This window comes from Pseudorasbora parva, chromosome 9 (assembly GCF_024679245.1).
Source record: "Pseudorasbora parva isolate DD20220531a chromosome 9, ASM2467924v1, whole genome shotgun sequence".
Taxonomy (NCBI): domain Eukaryota; kingdom Metazoa; phylum Chordata; class Actinopteri; order Cypriniformes; family Gobionidae; genus Pseudorasbora; species Pseudorasbora parva.
In genome coordinates, this window is record NC_090180.1 from 12,550,371 (window position 1) to 12,565,644 (window position 15,274).

Sequence of the window (15,274 nt, forward strand, 5' to 3'; positions counted from 1 at the left end):
TGATTTGCTGATTTGCTGATCTGTAAAATGTAACACTAAATTAGCAATAAACTACTAACTCCACCCATTAAAGTCCCAGTGAACTGGAAGTTGCAAATGATTTTATTTCAGTGCTGTGACGTATTTCCTAGTGAAACGGAATATTGAACAGAGGGCAGGATTTTACTTCAGCGCTCCATCTCTCACTCATAGCAGACTAATGGCTGGAGGGGAGGGTTTAAGCATTTTCAAACCTAAGCCATCAAGCTACCGTCATTGGAACGGGAATGCCACTCCAGACCGGAAGTTGCTTTTCAGATTTTGATTAAAGATTACCGCAACAAACTATTTGTTTCTGAGTATTAACCTGTACTATGTGCTAACAAAGTCGATTTTGATTTCATGAGGACTTTAAGAAAACATTTCCTATCTTTCCTTTCTATTAGGTACTGGGACCCTGGCCCCAGGGCAGACCCTCTGGAGGACCATCGCTACATCTGGGGAGGTTTTGCCTACCTGCAGGACATGATTGAACATGGTATCCTCAAGCTACACACAGGTCATGACTGGCCTCTAGGTGTTTACGTGCAGCAGATGCCCTACCCCTGCTACGTGGATGACATGTGAGTGATGGCTGAAATGATGATATTTTCTATTGAAGACAAAAGAAGATTGTAGGTAGTTTTGGTTCCCTTTGACTTCCATTATATTTTTGACTATAGAATGGAAGTCAAGAGGACCCAAAACTGTTTAGTTATTAAAATATCTTTTTTTGTGTTTAGCAATGCAAGATTGAAATGACATGAGGGCGAGTATATGTTAACATAATTTTCATTTTAGGTGGTCTATCCTTTAAAGTCTGTATTGAAGTATAGCAATGATCAAATAACTAAATCACTCCAGTTGCATTAGTTCATGGCATATTATAATTCTCATTTAAATTAATCCAATGGATCTTGTTTGTTTTGTCCCATGTCAAGGTTCATGCTGACCCTAAATCGCTGTTTCCCCATCTTCATGGTGCTGGCCTGGATCTACTCCGTGTCCATGGTGGTGAAGAGCATCGTGCTGGAGAAGGAGATGAGGCTGAAGGAGACACTGAAGGGCATGGGCGTCTCTAATAGTGTGATCTGGTACACATGGTTCATTGACAGCTTCCTCATGATGTCTGCCAGCACTGCTTTGCTGACTGCCATTATCATGGTGAGGAAGAAATGTGATAACTGATGAAAACTGTCCTTCTGAGCCTTCTCAGATTTGTCGCATTGTGACCTCTGCTGGATGTATGTTGTTAGTACATATGTATACAGAGGGTCTCTGTCGCTCTCTCACTCACACATATTGTTTTTTTTCTCTGGAACTGATTACTTTCCACATTTTGCAATTATGGATTCGTATGTCAATAACTGTCTTCTTTCCTCATTACCTCAATGCAATACATACAACAATTATTAGTTTTAAATTAGAAGAGTATCCTAATTATTGTATGTCTTTGTGCTCAGGTTGGAAAAGTGCTCAATTACAGCGATCCCATCATCGTGTTCCTGTTCCTCCTCACGTTCACTGTGGCCACTATCATGCAGTGTTTTCTCATGAGTGTGTTCTTCAATAAGGCCAACCTGGCTGCGGCTTGCAGTGGCATCATCTACTTCACCCTGTACCTCCCTCATATCTTCTGTTTCGCCTGGCAGGACCGCATTACCAAGGACATGAAGTTAGCTGTGGTGAGTCCGTTATGGTGTTCCACTTCTCTTCAGTTCGATCCAATCTCAAACGCCTGCCTTTAAAAAAAAAAAAAACCTGCCAAAACCCCTAAAAATTAGTGATTCTCAACCAGGGGGTGTTGATCATTTATTATTTACCCATATGTCATTCCAAACCCGTAAGACCTTAGCTTATCTTTTAACAAAAATCTTTTTAATGAAGTATGATAGATTTCTGGCCCCATAAACCATGATGGCATAGTGTGCATTTATACAACAATAATAAAGTAATGCGTTGACATAAAAAAGGATTTTTATTTACTTTTGATACTTAAGTACTTTTGAAAACAAATACTTCTGTACTTTTACTCCCACTTCCGCTTATAATGTAGTAATATTTGACCAGTTATACTTTTACTTTTACTCAAGTAATGAAGTTGTGTACTTTGTCCACCTCTGAGAGGTAGTGAAGACATCAATTAAATAGTCCATGTGAATACAGTGGGTCAACCTTAATGTTATGAAGCAATGAGTAAACCCAACAAAAATAACTTTATTGTTTCTTCTCTTCTGTGTCAGCCTCCTACACTATTCATGTTGTAAACACAATGCAGTGCTTTCGGGTTCTATGTCAGGACGCCGACTTTATATTAGCCAACTCCTGCATCAGCACCACACACACATGCATCATTGTGGTGACGTGAACAGAATCGGCCAATACAAAGCCGGCATTCTGACGTAGAACCTGGAAGTGAGGCCTTCAAGTAAAATAGGTTGAGAAACTGCTACAAAAACACTGCTACACTGAAAAATGTTTTTTTTTTTCATGATTTGTTATCACAACTTAAATAATTAATGTGGATCAGATAACATAATATTTTGATTTTCTATGTATTAAACCATTCTCCTTTGTTGTATTAACTGACATTTTTAATTTCAATGAACTCAAAATTTTAAGCTAACCAGGTAACTTACTTTTTAAGTTAAACTAAAAATATATTTTTTACATTGTATAAATGTAATTAGTATGAAGTCTTATTTAATTTAGAAACTATTTTAATTTAGAAAGCCATTCATTTATGTTTGGACTTTACATCTGAGTGGTCAAAATGGCTCTGGCATGTAGTTAATGTTTTGTAAAACGGTCCACCTTTTCCAGAGCTTTCTGTCTCCAGTGGCCTTCGGTTTTGGGACAGAGTATCTATCCCGCTATGAGGAGCAAGGCCTGGGTCTGCAGTGGGACAATATTCGTACAAGTCCTCTAGAGGGTGATGAGTACTCCTTCTTCACTTCTATTCGGATGATGCTATTGGATGCAGTTCTTTATGCTGTTTTGGCTTGGTATCTGGACAACATCTTTCCAGGTCAGTTTCTTATAAAGCCTTGCACTGAATGTTGCTAAACTACTGTAAATGAATGCTTACTTTTTTCCATTGGCTTTTCAGGCCAATATGGCATCGGTCAGCCATTTTATTTCCCTCTGCAGCCCTCTTACTGGCTGAAGCCGACACCTTTACCCTCACAGAATCCAGATCCAGGTATGGTTGATTTCTTTGACATAAACATTCATCTTGAATGATTCGATCACAAGTTGGCAGCATCATATACAGGAGTAAACGGGGCCTACATTAGATTTATTTTGAACACACCTCTGTTTCTCTGTAGACCCTGAAAAGCCTCTGATAAATAACTTGGAGAAGGAGGAGGATGCTGAGTATGGTGGCCTTTCGCCGGAGCCCAGGGAATGCAATGGTTCCCGCAGCAGCAAGCACTGCAAGCACAAAGAGAAACGAGAGAGGATGGAGAAAGAGAAAGAGCGGGAGGAGCAGCTAAAAACGCATGAAGAGATTCAACAAGAGGAAATCCAGCCAGTGCACGATGGTAAGGATGACAGTTGGGTCGTACTCCATTTAAAATTTGAATTGAGAAAACCTTTTCTGGATAGAAGTTTCAAAAAGACTGTACATGTGTCCATATGGGTATGTTCCTGCAGGAAATCCATTCTTTGAGCCAGAGCCGGAGGGGTTGTTAATAGGAGTATCAGTGCAGGACTTGGTGAAGGTGTATTCTAGAAACTCCAGACCTGCAGTGGACTGTCTCAACATGAACTTTTACGAGGGCCAGATCACTTCTTTCCTGGGTCACAATGGGGCAGGAAAGACCACAACTTTGTGCGTCCTTACCTTCTCTTTATCCTTTGATGACAATGATGACTATCTAGTTTGCATCATCTTTGACACATTTTTTTATCCATATTTTATCCAGGTCCATATTGACCGGGTTGTTTCCACCCACCTCTGGAACGGCTTACATATATGGGAGGGACATTCGTACAGAAATGGACGCCATAAGACAATCGTTGGGCATGTGTCCACAGTACAACATCCTCTTCAAACAGTAAGCGCTCTTTCTTTGCAAGTGGACATAATATTATAAATACTGCAGTCTGATTATAAATACTTTGAATGTTTCATTTTATTTCACTCAGTCTGACAGTAGAGGAGCATATTCTGTTCTACTCTCTGATGAAGGGACGTGAGCGCAAGGAGGCCGAGCAGGAGGTTGAGGACATGCTCAAGGATCTGGGATTGCCTCATAAACGAGACGAGGAAGCACAGAACCTTTCCGGTGGGTCTGAATAAAAACCTAAGACAATAATCGGGTAATCTGTAATCTGTTATTAAGGGGTTTTAGAGTTTGCCCACAGGATCTGTGTTTTAGACAGATAGGGGGTACTGGAAATAAGATTCTTATTTGGAGCTAATCTGGGTTAGGGATAAAACATAGTTTCTCCTTTAGGGTAAACATGGAAATGATGTTGCCTTTATTCAGCAACGATGCATTCATTTGATGCTAAAAAAGTAAATACATTTTTATGATATAAAAGATTTATATTTTTAATAAATGCTGTTCTTCTGAACTTTCTATTAATAAAATAATACTGAAAAAGGAAACCAATTATATTTTAAAATATATGAAAACAGAGAACCATATTTGCCTTAAGATTTTTTAAAGTACAGACATATTGAATGAAGTTAAAGAACACTGCACTGAACAAGGCATGTGTATGCGGCATAACAGATTTATTCACATCTTTCATTCTCTTTCCCTTATAATAGATCACTCTTTAATAATTTACATAGCCTTTTTTATTTGCACATTATTTGTTTACACATTATAAGCTTTTTAAACATATTCTTCAGTATTCACTGTTAACAGCCAAATTAATTTCACTACATTTGGAGTCATACTACTCCATACTAAAATCGCTCAAATTACATGAAAAACCCTGTACTCCTATAAATACTCAAATAAAAGGTAATTATTACCTTTTATTAATTATTAAGTCACTTTGTTAAATATACTACTGTATATTTTGTGACTTTGCTAGCATATCATCTTGCTATGTGTACTTTGCTAGACTAACGGGCTTGTCATAGCAAATTGTTGCCTTTATGTTGGTTTCTTTTCTTTATTGTTATTTTTAATTTGAAAATTTCACGAAATGTCACAATATTATTTCTTATTTTCAACTTTATCTCAAAATTACATGTCTTATTTTTTACTGTGAGGTGAATAACTGGTTTGCCTTGCATAATGATATGTCAAATGCCAATGTTAATTCCTGAGACAATTCCTAGGTATCATTTTGCCTCAAATGACTGTACTCACAATATATGCAATTTTAAGTGCATTTTCTTAAACATCAAGCACTAATGTGTATGAAGTCAGTGTTAGAAACAATTTGTGTTTTGGTATGTGTTGTCAATAGGGGGTATGCAGAGGAAGCTGTCGGTGGCGATGGCTTTCGTGGGCGGTTCTAAGGTGGTGATATTGGATGAGCCGACATCAGGAGTGGATCCATACGCCAGACGCTCCATTTGGGACCTGCTACTCAAGTACCGCACAGGTACTGCCACCTTCAGGCCAAATAAAACACTGCAGGATTCAAACGATAATCACTGCTAGAGACTTTAGGCTGTACAGCAAATCTGAGCCTCCTGTTGTTCACTATCTCTGTCATCTCTTTCACTCTCCTACCCATACTCTTCATCCAGGCCGCACAGTAATACTGTCCACTCATCACATGGACGAGGCAGACCTGTTAAGTGACAGAGTGGCCATTATCTCTAAAGGGAAATTACACTGCAGTGGCTCTCCTCTCTTTCTGAAGAACTGCTTTGGAGTGGGTTTCTACCTCACGCTGGTGCGTCGCATGAAAGACCAGCGCAAGAAGGAGGTGAGATTTCTGTGACAGTTCGCCATGTTGTTGATTAAAGTAAAACACCAAAGGTAAATATAAAACAAACCATTATTATTTTTGCTAATCACACAAATCATTACCCAGCTGATAATAACATACGTTAAGGTATTTGTTTAGTATTACAAGTTTTCTGAAATGTTAAAATGGTAATACTTCAAAATGGAAAAAGGCATTGTCTAAATAAAAATGCACTAATTTGCACACATCTGACCATTGTATAAAACCAGTTTAAATTTTAGTGATTTTGGATATATCTTTTTATCACTCCATAAATCAGAAAGTAGTATTTTAAAATGTTATATAGATCAATCGAATATTAAAGAGCAAACCCCTCTGTAAAACCCTTCAGAATATAGATAGGAATGAGGCTTGAAGTGCTTCTGAAGTGGAGAAAACAGCCCTTAAAGATGTGTATTGTAATTGAAATCTTCTGACACAAATAGATAAAGTGTAATAAATTACACACTTTACTGTGTATTTTCTATTTTGGAAATGTTCTATTCATTCTTTTCATTCCTTTTTTTTATCTGATTTTTCTAATACAAGAAGAAGAAAACCCCTCAAAATAACACAAATCTTGGACTGTGGTTCTTAAAGGGTTAGTTCACCCAAAAATAAAATGTATGTCTTTAATGACTCACCCTAATGTCGTCCCACCCACACCCGTAAGAACACTTCGGAACACAGTTTAAGATATTTTATATTTAGTCCAAGAGCGTATATAAGTGTATGCACACTATACTGTCCATGTCCAGAAAGGGAATAAAAACATCATCAAAGTAGTCCATTTGTGACATCAGTTAGGTCATTAGAATCTCTTGAAGCATCGGAAATACATTTTTGTCCAAAAATTACAAAAACTACTTTATTCAGCATTGTCTTCTCTTCCGGGTTTGTTTTCAAACCTCAAATAAAGATTCAAACGGTCATGAATCAGCGGATTAAATTATGATTCGGATTGCGTGTCAAACTGCCAAACTGCTGAAATCACGTGACAATGGCGATCTGAATCATGAATCAATCCGCTGATTCATGACCATTTGAATCTTTGAGGGTTGAAAACAAACCCGGAAGAGAAGACAATGCTGAATAAAGTCGTAGTTTTTGTTATTTTTGGACAAAAATGTATTTTTGATGCTTCAAGAGATTCTAATGACCTAACTGATGTCACATATGGACTACTTTGATGATGTTTTTATTCCCTTTCTGGACATGGACAGTATAGTGTGCATACACTTAGATACACTATCGGACTAAACATAAAATATCTTAAACTCTGTTCTGAAGATGAGTCATTAATGACATAAATTTCATTTTTGGGTGAACTAACCCTTTAAATGTAACTTTTGACTGTGTCCAATAAGAGTTATTTTCCTGTGCTCTTCAGAATGAGTGTGACTGTGCGTCTGAGTGTTCCTGCAACTGCTCCTCCTGCACTAGATATAAAGAGGAGAGTCAGACTCTACAGCCTGAGAGAATACTAGACGGTCAGTGGAGTAACAACTCAAAATATATACAGTCATGGCCAAAAGTTTTGCCACCCCTGAAATTCTTTCTCACAGAAAAATATTGAAATTACACGTTTTGCTATAAATTTTTATTTCCGTTGTGTGTATTGGAACAACATAAAAAACTATTAAAAAAAAAAAAAAAAAAAAAAAAAAAAAACAGCTGAAAAAAATAAAATTTGACATAATTTCACATAACACTCCAAAAATGGGCCGGATAAAATTATTGGCACCCTTAACTTAAGATTTCTTTTCACTTTCTATAACCATCAACCATAATACACCTCTCAGTAGGAAGTTTGGACCACTCTTCTTTTGGGAACTGCTCCAGGTCTCTCATATTGGAAGGGCACCTTTTCCAAACAGCAATTTTAAGATCTCTCCACAGGTGTTCAATTAGATTTAGATCTGGACTTATTGCTTGCCACTTTATAACTGTTCAATTGGATTTAGATCTGGACTCATTGCTAGCCACTTCATAACTCTCATTTTGTTGCCATCCATTTCTGGATGAAAATTTCAGGGGTGCCAACACTTTTGGTCATGACTGTAGTGATATAAACATAATTTCTTCAAAAATAATTATTTTTTTGTATTTCGCTGTACAGGGAATGTTGAGAGCATAACTACTCTGATTCATCATCATGTACCTGAGGCGAAGCTGATTGAAATGATCGGTCAAGAGATGACCTATCTACTCCCTAATAAAGGTTTTAAATATCGTGCGTACGCCAGCCTTTTCCGAGAACTGGAGGAAACGCTGGCTGACATGGGCCTCAGTAGCTTTGGCATATCTGACACATCGCTAGAGGAGGTTGGACATCATTTCTTTCTGCATTAGCTTAAGCAACCATTACCATCAGTGATAACAGTCAACAGACTGTGGGATTTATATTGCTACAGTTTTTGTGTTTAAATTTTGTGTCTAATTTTAATATCCATTTATGTATGTGTTTGAATCAGTTGCAGTCAGTTGTGAAAAGTTTTAAACCATCACTATTAAAAGTTTAATATTTTAATATATTTTTTAAATGAAATATAAACATTAGTTAAAAAAAACCTCAAACTTAAAAGAGTACTAAAAGTACATAAACTAAAACGAATATAAATTAAAGCTAAATTAAATATTTTTTAAAAATAATAAAATGAAAATAAAAGTACTAAAACTAAAATTAAAATCACAACCGAAAAAATATATATTGAAGGTGCACTATGTAGTATTTTTGCAGTAAAATACTTAAAAACCACTAGGCCAGTGTTAAATATTTTGACGTTCTTACGATATAACAAATGTTTCCAACTATTTGTAAATTGTGAGAAAATTGATATTTTAACCAAGGAGACGGGACATCTGAGCATATCGTCAGAGGGAGTCGCCTGTCAATTGCGTCCTGTCTGCGTTCCCCTCAGTTTCAGCTTTACCTGTTAGCAGTGTGAACTAGTGTCACAGCAGCCACCGAGCAAACGCACAGAGTAACGTCATAACATCATTTTAAACACACTTAAATGTATCTAATATGATAAACAGTGCAGCGTTACCTCATACTCATGACCGTAAAAGCGGAAATAGTGCCGATTACTGTGTCCCGTCATAATAAAAGTCCCGGTGCTTGCGAGCCATGTGTTGCTCAACAATTGCTCCAGCGGCCTTGCTCAGCTCCAAAATACTAAGTCCTGCTCTGCTTCATACTACAGTAAAGTTAATAATCGCATCCATGAACATGAGTCCTATCCCGATTCTTTTCCACCGACTGTGAGGTGAAGACCACATGTCCCAAGATTCTGTGCTCAAACTTGGCATCATCAAACTACGCCTTTGTTTTGAATAGGCGACCTCAAGTTGATGGAAAAATGACATAGTGCAGCTTTATATATATATATATATATATATATATATATATATATATATATATATATATATATATATATATATATATATATATATATATATATATATATAGCACTGCTTGTTACTGTGCAAAAGTTGCTGTATAGATAAGTGTGTACTCACTAATGATTTAAGAAATTTGTGTTGTATACATTTAGATCTTTCTGAAAGTTACATCAGATGGAGAGGCAGCCAACAGCTCTGTCACACCAGGTAAAAATCCTCATATTACCTATATTTACAGCCATTATATATGTAATATATCTCACGGTTTATTCAAGTCCTGTAGTTTCCATAAACCAGGAGTTTACGAAGTAGTTTATGATTGACTTTTAAATCCTTGTGTTTGACTGTGTACAACTACCCCCTCAGAGCAATGGATGCTACAACAGAGGAAAAATGGTTTCTTGAGAGAAGGAGAGGCTACGAGTAATGTTGAAGGTGAATCGAGATCCCAGATCTCAGCTTTGCTTAGCGCTCGTACTAAGAAGCTAACAGGATGCTATAAAGGGTTTGACTGAGGTGCTATGCTTTATGTAGAGATCTGAAGAAAGCTTCTTGAGATACAGTAGCTCTTGGCAGAAAGCACACCATCTTAGACCAATGTTCATTTCCTTGCTGGTCCAGGCTGTTTTGTGCTGATTAGTGCTGGTCAGTCATGCTGATTGGTTTCCTGAAAATGGTTCTTGGTTAAGCTAGTAAAATGATGGGGTCTTGCTTGTTAAAGCAACTAATGTGGTCAGTTGCCTATGGTTAATTAGCCAGGTCAGGGCAAACCAGCAGCCAAAATATAATGCTATTGAGCAGCTACGCAGTTTTTACAGCAGGTCTAATTAGATCATGCCCGTATCTGGTCTGGTTTACAGATGCTAATGGTGTGGGGAGCCCACTGGAGTCTGACAACAGTGCCGGTAGAGCCTCCAGGCAGGTTAAAGGCTTTAGCCTGGTACTCAAGCAGTTCCACGCTCTTCTGGTCAAGAGATTTCACCATGCCATACGCAGCCACAAAGATTTTCTTGCGCAGGTAAGCTGAATTTTGCATGTGGACGCAGTGTTATGAAAATGAGGAAATTTGGCCCAATAAGGGTCATTCTGTTACCTTCATGCCATTCCAAACCTCAATGACTGTCTTTCTTCCATACACAAAAGTACAATTTCTGAAAAATATTCAATATACTTGAAGCTTTTATTCTTCCTTTTTTTCTTTACATTTTGCTTTGTTGTAGATTGTTTTGCCATCCAGTTTTGTCTTTATTGCTTTGGTCTTCACTATGATTGTCCCACCATTTGGAGAGTATCCCAGTCTGACCCTCACTCCATGGATGTACGGACCACAGTTGACCTTCTTCAGGTGAGATCACCTGTCTATCAGCTGTAAAGGCTATGGGCCGAAATTATTATTAACATTGTTACAATGTTGTGATTTCTTCTTGGTTCAGTTTACTTTCACAAGGCAACATTTCTAAATGGACCAAAATTGGTTCATATAAGTCAAGTATGTGTAAACTCTCTTCTCAATGGCTCTTGTTTATGCTCCTAGCGGTCATCATATTTTACTTCATCATTTTTAGCAAAAAGCAAAGCTTTGTTTGTATTTGTATGTGTTCTGTACAATTGTTCTGAAATCTGTTCATTCAGCCAAAAAAAGGCTTTTACTTATTCTTTGTCTCGCAATTTATTTTGAGAGGCATTAGCAATACAAACACTGCTGCTTTTCATGCAAAATGCGTAATTACCCATTACATATTGTCATACAGCTTGATTCGTTAGTCCGTCGGTTCAGATTGCTTTCGCACCACAAATAAAGCACTCATAAACCACTTGTTTGCAATTGTGCCAAAACCACCTTATTGATGCAATCTCGGATTTTCCATTCATTATTTTGGTGCGGATCCAATTCACATATGCCTAAACAAACTGAACTAAGGGAGAAAACACACCAGGTTCCGAAACAAACACTCCAAACGATCTAGACATGAAAAAACTCTAAGAATCTGCTTATGAAGTAGTTTGCATGTTTTCATGTGAGATGAATTTATCACTGGTCTTCTGTATCTCAGTAATGAGCAGCCATCGCATCCAAAAATGAAGCACTTCATACAGACGTTGCTGAAGGACCCTGGCATGGGAACACGCTGTATGACCAATCAGCCGCCCTTGGTGTGAGTTTTGAAGTTTGGTCTGAAGGGGTTTTGAAACTACACTATGAGCATACTTATTTTAAAATTGACTCTGGGGAATATAGTGAGCCGATGTACATCTATCCAGTTCTGATTTATGCAAAGTTCTGTCATGAAACTCTATATCGCACAGCTAATAGGTCCATAAACCAATCTGCCTGCAATCACATCATTTTCTATAGGACACAGCTGATTGGTTACGGCTGTATCTCAACATTTAAATACTTGTTTTTTTAAAATCACAAATACATTTTTTGTAGCAGTTCCGTATGCTTTTAGAAACCTCGCACCTTCCCCAGTTCCACTTGTATAGATCTGCTTCGGGTAATTTATGTACGCTGTCCTGTCTTGTCATGTCTTGCTCACAGCAGCGTGTCGTGCTGTGCTGCAACAGCAACAATAACCTACAGCAGTCAAAAATCAATTTTGCCAAGACCAAACATATCAACATTGTCACTCCTTACCATATTACCGAGAGTTGTCATGACAGAAATTTAATCTTTAAAATGGAGCGTGACAAAATCTTTGTAGATGTATAATAATATAAACATTTCAGGGTTATGCACCTGTGCCACAATTCAGTATTGTTTTAAGTTAGTTGTTTAATTACCAAATTCTCAGTAAATTACACTACCATTGAAAAGTTTGGGGTCAGTAAGATTTGTTTATTTTCTTATTTTTTTAAAGTTTATTCAGCACACATTATATTGATTTCAAGTGAAAATAAAGACATTTATAATGTTACAAAAATAAAACTTTTTTATCAAACAAGTCATTCTGCTCTCTCCGACGACGACATTTGTGTTCTGTCTCGGCCGTTGTAGCGCTGGTCGATTGCATTTCACAACCTCACCACTAGATGCTGCTAAAATTCACACACTGGACCTTTAACTGTTTTCAATATTGATATGAATGGGTAACTAAACCCCTGTTCACAGGCTAACTCAACCCACTAGCAATATTTGAATTTTTTAGGAAAAGTGGACAGAGCCCAGTGGAGACAGAGGGGATGAACCGAGGGCAGGGTTGAGGGGGGATTGTACACCTGAGACCCACAGTGACGGATTGATTGACCGCTGTCAGACTTGCCAAGATGAAGAATGACTGAGTGACGGCAGTGGTTCTGCAACAGATCTTTTGAAGTAGAGGACTTTCCTCCTCCACCTGAAGTGGAGGAGGGTGAATTGTCTGTAGACACAGGGCCAGAGCCTTATCAATTCGAGCCGCTGGCGTTAACTCCTGATGTCAAAGGTCTGGTGAGCTCGTGCCAGGGCCGTGGGTAATAGTGAGCCGTTGAGAGAGCCAACATTTGTCACAATGGCCAACAACATTCAATAAGAAAATTCAACTGCAGTAGCCACCGTTCAAACTTAAGAGGGCAGCACTCAGACTGGAGTAATGATGTTGAAAATTAAGCTTTGACATCAGAAATTATTTTTTTATATATATTTTAAAATACAATAAAAACTGATATTTTATATTGTAATAATACATACAGTAATATAATAATTACTGTTTTTAATGCATGTTTGATTAAAAAAGTGCAGCCTTGGTGAGAATTAGAGAGTTCTTTAAAAAAAAATTTTTTTAAATCATATTGACCCAAACCTTTTGAACAGTAGTGTATATAATCGAGTCTTTCTCCCTATATGCTCTACTTAAACTACTTAAAATAACTGTAATATTGTGAATAATTAAAAATACATACATTTTTTGCAATAAAATTATTATAAGTCGATTATATTATGTTATGTATATGAATATGTGCTTGCAGGAACCTCTTAACCTGCTTAAACACAACCTCTGATTGGGAAGTTCCTCCAGTGTCTCCTGAGGTCAGTAACATCTTATTGAGTCCTGAGTGGAATACAAAAAACCCCTCCCCGTCCTGTGAGTGCAGCACTGATACAAAGCTCACCATGCTGCCGTTCTGTCCGGCTGGAGCTGGAGGACTGCCACCTCGACAGGTCAGCATCAGATGCAACTGAAATATTTTAATTGTAATTATAAATATTCAGGCAGTGCGTTTAATACATCTTTTTTTGTTTTGTTTTTTACTATAGAGAAGAGAGCCGACAGGGGACATTTTGCTTGACATGACAAACAAAAATATCTCTGACTACTTAGTGAAGACTTACCCCAAGCTCATCAAGACCAGGTGAGCTGTTCTAAAAACTTCAGTGTTAGTCGTGTTTGTATTGATGTATTCATTTTGTTTAATGACTGCTGTTGTCCTTATATGCAGCTTGAAGAGCAAATATTGGGTGAATGAACAAAGGTAAAGTTTCTCTCTCTTTATTTTAGTTGTATGTAAAAAAAAAAACTTACTTCAGCTGGACAATAACTTTCCTCTAGAGCTGATGTAGAGCCAAAACAATCTCTCTTCCGGTATTTTCCTGTCAAACAATTGTCCAATTGAAACCATATCTGTGGAAAACCCATTATAATCAAAGAAATTAATTTGGCAGAATGCTTCTGGATTTTACCGAAATCATACGCTGGGGACTTCAATAAAAATATTTTGGGAAGATGACGTCCTCCAGTGTGACATGATATATTTCTAAAATGTTTTAAAACACCATTTTGCTAATTCTTTTGTAATTATTATGCATAGATTTTTATTTTATTTTTTATTTGTCTTGTAGAAACACTGTATAATAACTTAAAATAGATGTGTGATCAGTCACAGAACCAAATTAGACAATTTCCTTTCTATTAAACAAAACAAAAATAAACCAGTGGAATATGTTAATGTGCAAACACAAATTGCTCGAATAAACCCATTGTTTCATAGGTATGGTGGACTCTCAGTTGGTGGACAACTACCGATTCTCGATGTGGACCCTGAGCAGATCCAGGATATTTTTTCCCAGCTTGGACGGATGATGAATATTACAGGGGTATGATATTGTTTATGCTACACACAAATGATCATGAGATTTTGATAAGAGGCATTTAAATATATTACTCTCTATTCTGCTCACACAGTATACTGTTGAATTGTTTTGTCTCCTTAGGGCCCCTATTCAAAGTCAGCCATGACCGAATTAGGAACTTTCTTGCATTACATGGAGAGTGAGTACAATGTTAAGGTAAGTTAAACAACCTTTTTAACAATGTAATGTCCCAAAATGTGTTTGGACACTTTGATTAATGGACCTTTGATTTGGACCATGATTAATCATAAATGTCAAGGATATTTTTCCACTGACTTTATTTTGCTCTTGGTTCCCTAACTTTGAACAGGTGTGGTATAATAACAAAGGCTGGCACGCCATGGTCTCCTTCATGAACATAGCAAACAACGCCATTCTCCGTGCTTACCTTCCACCTCACGCCAACCCATCAGAATACGGCATTACTGCCATCAACCACCCGCTCAACCTCACCAAAGAGCAGCTCTCGGAAGTCACTGTGTGAGTGTCAGATGTCACGTTAAAATGTTTTTTAATTGATAGGCTCAGTTTACATCATCTGTCCAACACTAAATACAGGTGTACACGGTGTCCAAAATATTTAGTAATCCTACTCACCTGTCAATCAAACCCGTAAGACCTTAATTCATCTTCAGAACACAAATGAAGTTGAAATCCATAGACAGCAATTTAATTAACAAGGTCCCAGAAAGGTAGTAAAAACATTGTTAAAATAGTCCATGAGACTACACTTATTCAACATTAATTTTATGAAGCGTTAAGAATACTTTTTGCGTGCAAAAAACAAACAAAATTAACGACTTTATTCAACAATTT

The 15,274-nt window shown here is 37.3% G+C and overlaps 1 protein-coding gene across 1 annotated transcript in view; it reads left to right on the plus strand.

Annotated features, from left to right (window-relative positions):
* The window catches only part of abca4b (ATP-binding cassette, sub-family A (ABC1), member 4b), a 50,090-nt gene that overhangs the window by 24,620 nt on the left and 10,196 nt on the right, over positions 1–15,274 (plus strand). The window contains exons 13-36 of the mRNA XM_067453968.1: positions 426–602; positions 960–1,182; positions 1,482–1,703; positions 2,842–3,046; positions 3,128–3,220; positions 3,348–3,563; positions 3,676–3,853; positions 3,948–4,079; positions 4,171–4,310; positions 5,455–5,592; positions 5,741–5,922; positions 7,334–7,433; positions 8,063–8,268; positions 9,501–9,555; positions 9,715–9,783; positions 10,209–10,366; positions 10,569–10,693; positions 11,403–11,504; positions 13,297–13,489; positions 13,586–13,680; positions 13,768–13,800; positions 14,317–14,422; positions 14,540–14,614; positions 14,769–14,938. Of these exons, the coding sequence (XP_067310069.1) occupies positions 426–602; positions 960–1,182; positions 1,482–1,703; positions 2,842–3,046; positions 3,128–3,220; positions 3,348–3,563; positions 3,676–3,853; positions 3,948–4,079; positions 4,171–4,310; positions 5,455–5,592; positions 5,741–5,922; positions 7,334–7,433; positions 8,063–8,268; positions 9,501–9,555; positions 9,715–9,783; positions 10,209–10,366; positions 10,569–10,693; positions 11,403–11,504; positions 13,297–13,489; positions 13,586–13,680; positions 13,768–13,800; positions 14,317–14,422; positions 14,540–14,614; positions 14,769–14,938 (3,393 nt within the window). The remainder of the gene's footprint in view (positions 1–425; positions 603–959; positions 1,183–1,481; positions 1,704–2,841; positions 3,047–3,127; positions 3,221–3,347; positions 3,564–3,675; positions 3,854–3,947; positions 4,080–4,170; positions 4,311–5,454; positions 5,593–5,740; positions 5,923–7,333; positions 7,434–8,062; positions 8,269–9,500; positions 9,556–9,714; positions 9,784–10,208; positions 10,367–10,568; positions 10,694–11,402; positions 11,505–13,296; positions 13,490–13,585; positions 13,681–13,767; positions 13,801–14,316; positions 14,423–14,539; positions 14,615–14,768; positions 14,939–15,274) is intronic.